Source organism: Ursus americanus, chromosome 35, assembly GCF_024610735.1.
Source record: "Ursus americanus isolate L20-20 chromosome 35, mUrsAme1.1.p, whole genome shotgun sequence".
Lineage (NCBI taxonomy): Eukaryota > Metazoa > Chordata > Mammalia > Carnivora > Ursidae > Ursus > Ursus americanus.
The window spans coordinates 12111057-12117762 of NC_142161.1; the positions used below are offsets into that span (position 1 = coordinate 12111057).

General features: G+C 30.9%; 1 protein-coding gene across 3 annotated transcripts in view; it reads left to right on the forward strand.

Annotated features, from left to right (window-relative positions):
- Window positions 1-6002, forward strand: part of ARHGAP5 (Rho GTPase activating protein 5) — a 72205-nt gene extending 66203 nt beyond the window's left edge. For all 3 annotated transcript variants that reach the window (XM_045802590.2, XM_045802591.2, XM_045802589.2), the window contains exon 7: window positions 754-6002. In XM_045802590.2, coding sequence (XP_045658546.1) covers window positions 754-1081 — 328 coding nt within the window. In that variant the 3' untranslated portion in view covers window positions 1082-6002. The remainder of the gene's footprint in view (window positions 1-753) is intronic.
- Window positions 6003-6706: the final 704 nt, after the last annotated feature.

A 6706-nucleotide genomic window follows, 5' to 3' on the forward strand; every position in this document is an offset into this window, starting at 1 on the left:
ATTCAAGATTTGCCTTTTATGTTTCTTGTTTATTACAGATAATGGTAGAAGTGCTTGCTCACATATTTAAAGAACTAGATGTAAATCTGTTACTAATGTATGATCATTTGTAAATTATTAAATCCTAAGAATTTTAAGGTGGAATGTGTTTCTGTGAGCTGTTGTCTTTCAAATTAAATTTGTAGCAAGGTACAAATATTTAATGATTGAAAAAATTCTTTTTTGCATTACTAGAACCTAATTTTTTTTGTAAGTTGAAAAGCCTCTTGGTTGGAGCATTATGATAGAGTAATTTTTCTGAAGTTTGGTTTTTGCAAGGTTCAAAGAGATGGCATACCATAGTTTGTCTCTTTGTCTCTCATAATAGTCCAGGAATTTGTATATGCAATTAGAATTTTCTGTTTCTGTTGCCAAAAACTCATTGAAATTTGTCACATGTTCTCTTTACTCTGAGGAAAAGGCTCCCCCCCCCCCCACAAACACACAGAAATTAAGGAGGCTTCTATAAGTAAATTATAAAACCGCTGGGTACATTTTTTTAAAGACTATCTTTGGTTCTCATAAGGAATGGATTTTATTGCTGTCTCCTGTTACTAAATGTAGTTCAACATCTTAAAATATACAAGAAGAAAAATGTTTTAAATTTGAAGTTAAGAAAAGAAGTTTTAAAACTAAATCATCTGAGATCTAGGATACTTAAATTGTCATGAATTTTGGTTGGTTTCTAACTGTGTTTTCCTATCATAATTTCAGGGTTAGTCAGCAAAATAAAATCAACCTAATGACAGCAGACAACTTATCCATCTGTTTTTGGCCAACCTTGATGAGACCCGATTTTGAAAATCGAGAGTTTCTGTCTACCACTAAGATCCATCAATCTGTTGTTGAAACATTCATTCAGCAGTGCCAGTTTTTCTTTTATAATGGAGAAATTGTAGAAACTGTGAACACCGTCGCTCCTCCACCACCTTCAAACCCAGGACAGTTGGTGGAACCAATGGTACCGCTTCAGTTGCCACCACCCTTGCAACCTCAGCTGATTCAACCACAGTTACAGACAGATCCTCTTGGTATTATATAAGTAGGAATTGATTGCAGACAGCCTGAAATTGACAAAAAGCAAATCTAGGCGTGCATGTTTCAGGGTTCAGTAGTATACTTGATTTTTTCTTACAGGTAATTCATATTCAAAATGATGAACCATTTTCTCTTTGAACTATATGGTATTCCTTATTCACTTACATTACAAATCTAAGACCATGTGATAAGCATGACTGGAGAGGTTTAATTTTTATAAACAAAAATAGCTATAAAATACAAAGCTGCTGTTGCATGCAACCTTATTGCAATCAGTATATCATTCCTGTGGCATTTTCTGTCACATTATATTGTGAATAAAATTTTCTATAGAAATTAAATGATTTAAAACTCACATATATGAAACATTTAATGCTTTTCAGCCTGCTTTATGGCTGATTTTGTTATTTGATGTGCTAATTTGAGCAACTTAATTTACATTTTAGCAATCTGTGTAGATAACTAAAAGCCCAGTTAAGTATTTTATAATTTCAGGCTTCTTATGCCATGCTTGGGATGTTGTTTGAAAGAAAGAAAAATACACTTAACATATTTCTGCACCTTCATCTTCTAAGTAAACCTGTGGATGATTCGATGAGGGGTAAATGAACATATTTCTTGTACACGCATACCAAGGACATACTTGTGGCTAAAGTGAGTTGATAATGTTGTGCAAAGGATAGTTGTCACCAACTCATTTCTTTATGGTCCATAATGAAATAAACATCTTGTATACTGTTAATTCTGTAAACAGATGCATGTTCAAAAGATCTATGATGGTCTTGTAATCTTAATCTAATATATTTTAGATATTTTAATTTTTTCCCTCTTGGGAAATACATTTAGTATAGTGTAGAAAATACTTCATGACATTTTCATATAAGGTTATATAACTTTTCGTACATAAACATAAAATTTGTTGTAGAAAATTCTTTAAACCAAACATTTTAATCTAGGACTTCAATTTAATCTGTTCCTTGAATCTATTTTTATGTGGCCCTTAAAAACATATCCAAAAATCCATTGCTAATATAGCAATAAAAATACTTTGGGTACTGACAGCCTCTTTGGAGTGTGTATATATAAAATTGCAAACTTGTATTCATATTCTTTTCTGTGATATGTTGTACTAAAATCAAAATGCTTTTGCACCATTTTTTAAAACAGTTTTTTCTTTTGATGTGGTACCAGATTTGCTGTAAATGACTGCTGCTTTGGGGGTTAATCATTTTGTTAGTGAAGATACAACCAGAACACTAAATTATTGATAAAAATTTCAGAATAGGTGGCATAGGTAAATATTTTTAGGCTTCATTCAAAATTTGTTTATTATCAAACCATGCCATTTTTTTTCTGGAAAGGAAAAAAAAATGGTGTGTTTTTCATTTTTAGGTTACATTTTTCTGTAGGAAGAGGAAATTCTTTGGTCCATGTTGTAATCCTCATTCATACTACAATTTTAAGGTTGTCTTATGTGTATTATAGTAAATAGATGATTTTGAGATTCGAGGCTCCTAAGAGTTTGATTTGCTCATTTTTCCCTAAAATAAATACTGTCTTTCCCAATTGTTATGTCCTAGGTATTGTACTTCTAATTTTAATTTCAGATTCAAGATGTCAACATGAACCAGGCTGCTGTTGAAGTACATGTATATTATAAATTATCTTATTTGTGTTATACTCTTATGTGTTATTATCTTTTCTAAGAAAACAAAGTCCCTATTATTCCTATTGCAAAGCACACAGGAATTAAGAAAGTACAGTAATTTTTAAAAAGAAAAATCCGGTAAATGTAGTATTCTTAACTTGTTCTATATTACTTAATAACCTATTGTCTATATAGCTTTAATTTATAGCTGTCAGTTTAACATTGGCATGTCTGGCAAAGAAAATTAAACTTTAAGAGTTTTATAAACTGTTTCTAGGTTGCTAAAGAATTTATTTTTCTACTATATATGGTATAGACAAAGCTCAAAACTATGTACAGGAAAAAAAGCCTGACTATTTCTTTTGGAAGTAGGCTGAAAAGAGAATTTTCAGAACTGTTCTTCTCTTCAGTTCATTCGGTCATGACTTTGCTATTGTAATATGTGAATCCCAGTTTATTTAAGCTATTCTCTTTTATACTGTGTTAATTTAACTTTCATGTACATTTAGTACCATTTTTGTTATTAAAACTAGCATTTACCATTTTCCACATTAACTACCTTACACCTTCCCCAAAACTTATCTCCACTTTTCTATGCATTCTATGATTGATTTGAAAACCTTCGTAGGGGTCATTTAAAATTCTACATTTGGTTCAATTAACCTGTAGGTTACAGTTAATTGAAAATTAAAGTACAGTAAAGCTCAGTCTGTTACACTGAATTGATTGCGTTTGTTTTTGCCAAGGGTTTAGATATGTTTTTAAATATTAGAAAAATAATTTTAAGAACAGAATAATATAATTAAACTTTTTTTCTGGTAAGTTACTGGAAGGTTTCACTGTTTAGGGACATATTATATATGAGACTTAAAGGATGAAAAGAATATTAGATAGTCTCATAATTATGGGTAAATATTAACGCTCATTATATTTTACAGTTTTAAATAAAATTCCATCTACACACATGTTGCCATTGTTTCATTTAAGCTTCAGGGCTTATAGTTATTAAAATAATTGTACTTAACAGTGTCTAGATTAGCAATATAAAGAAGCGTAGTGGTACTCCTTTTCAAATTTTTAATGGATTTATTGGAAGACATTCTATTCAACAGACAGGCACTAAGATATACAATTAATTTTAGAACAAAATTCTAGGCAGAATACATTTCCATTTGAAATGGTATTTGTTTAGTAGTGCTTCCCCCCCCTTAAAATTTACGATGTATATACTGTAGGTAACAGCAATCTAACTTAGCCAAAAAGCAGCTTTTATTTTCCATACTGTGTGTAAATAATGTAGAACTTTTTTTTTTTTGAGGTACTGGACTTTAATTTCTTATAGCTCTTAGGTATAAACAAAAGGGAACAATTGGAATAAGAATTTAGGCCTTAGCTTCCATGGTGATTTTTAGTTTTTTATACAGTAATGTGATGCTATTTGTCAACTGGATATATATATATATATATATATGTGTGTGTGTGTGTATATATATATATATATAATTTTAAAAAGTCAGAAGTGCTTTGTTTCTTTGTTTATAATTAATGTAATTTTGTGCTTCACCCACAGGATGCTGCAGTAAATTAAATATCAGTGAAGCTTCTGTATAAAGAATGCTATGAATAAAACATTAAGAAGCTGTGTAATTTTAAGTTATAATTGCCTCTGATTTTACCATTTCATTGGTGAAAGCCTTTTTTTTGGGCATAAAATAGGAAAATAAAAATAAATTTGTCAATATGATGAAAGTTTTATTAGGGAGGTATATTATTGAGCTTTTACTATACCATGAGAGGAGATCCAAAATTCATTTTGGATGTATACATACTGGTGGAGATTTGATTTTTAAATGTTCAAGAAAAGATGGATTGCTCAGATTTCTGACTCAGCTGTTACCTGGACCTGAATTTTGAGCTATGGCTAGACATTCTTTTGAGCCACTGGAAATATTTTGAAGCCTATTTTATTTTATTAACAGCTGCTAACATTGAAGAATATACTTTTGTTTTCTCTTCATGGATTATGAATATTAAGCCCAGCTTTATGGATATATGTTCTCAGATTCTATGGATCTGGTAAAGTTTGTTTGACTTTAATCTTAGTGTTTATCTTGAATTCAATCATTTTAATTAATTAATTTTTAGGCTGAATAATTTCTGGTTTTTGTCAGTGCTTTATAGGTCTTGTTTTTATTGTATTTGAACTCTTGGAATTCTCAGCAGCCTTTTCAATTTATCAAACATCTGGAAATAAAATTTTCTAAGATTTAGTAGGGGAAGGAATTACTCTTCAAAAATCGATTTGTTGTAACATTTATGTGTAGTTGAGCAAACTGTACAAGTATTAATATCTCATGCCCAGTATCCAGCCATTAGGTATCCAGGACCATGATCTCTTTAAAGTAGTTAAAATCTAATTAATGAACTTAGGACAAAAAAACATCCACCATTCAGTTGAACCTTGTCATCATCCTATGAGTGTGATTCCATTTATCCCCTCCACCCCATATTAGTTTTATTTCTTTGTTGGTAGGTGGGTTTAGGTGGTGGGGGGATTCACAGTTCTCATATCATTTAAATCTTAAAGTATTTAATATTATTCTTGTAGAAATCTTTCAGGCAATAGGAATGATTTTGAAAAGCTAATCATTGATAGTCAAAATTAAGATTTCGGTTATTACTAAGTTTAATAAATAAAGTTATTATAAACCTTTAATACAGTGCTAGCGGTTCAGGTTTAGTCATTTTACAGATCAGATAGTCTAAGACCTGCAATATACACACTCTGAGTGGTTGTCATGGAATTTGTGGAAATAACATTTGTATATCCCCACAGTGTAGATTTTTCTATTGAATTTTATTGGCCTCACATGGTAAAAATAATGAACAATTTAATAATGGCTCTCCTGTTCTGAAAGTTTGCTTGATTTTTAGTTAAGATTCTGTTAGTGCTGTGACCTATTTTTTCAGATTTATTTCTATTCTGTATTAAATCTTACTCCAGTACAAGTGATGTAGGCTTAACAATTGACCTATTTATTCATGCTTCACTAAGTCATCCGAGTTACTTGTAATGAGGTATCTGTATTCACCAGATCATTTTTTTGTGACCTTGAACTGAATGTTTTGTCTTAATCATTTAATATGTTTTAGGTGCTTGCCAGTTTTTAAAAGATCTTACCCATTTTAAATTTGAAGCTCTGGGTTTTCTTTCCCTTTTTTTCTAGATTTTTGTTATTTCATTTTATCCAAATAAATTTTATAGTTGTTCAGTGAAGCCACCTTATATTTAATACCCTAAAATGATAAGTAAAATGAGAAGCAATCCATGCTATCCTTGCTGTTATTATTTGTATAGGATTTAGGTTATTTTAAATATGTAGTTGAAAAGATTTTTAAAACAACACAAAGCCCATGCTGAGAAAAAATAACCTCTAGATACCCTCTCAAGTTTATTTCTTGGAAATTTCATTTTCAGGTTTTTCATCTTTGTTGGTGCTTGAAGGTACAGTTGCTAAATGTTTTTGGTTTATAGAGAGAAACGATTACCAGTGATGCCCTTTCCAAATGCAAACTAAAATGCTTTATCCAATTCTTTAGTTACAAAGTGACGGTTGTGGGGCACCCATCTGGCTTCGTTGGTGAAGCATGCAGCTCTCCATCTCAGGGCTGTGAGTTCAAGTGCCACAATGGGTATAGAAATTAGTAAAATCTTATTTTAAAAAAATGAAAGTTGTAAGTTACTTAAAGATCCATTTAAATAATTATTTTCATGGTGTAGGTCAAGGTGAGCAAACTTTTTCTGTCAAAGGGCAGATGGCAGTTATCTTAGACTTAGCAGGCCATATGATCTCAATTCTATTATTGTAGTGCAAAAAGAGCCATAAACAGTATAGAAATAAATGAACATGGCTGTTCCAGTAAAACTGTCTAGAAAAGATGCAGCAGACTGACTGAAATGATCGCTGGCATAGATTGTTA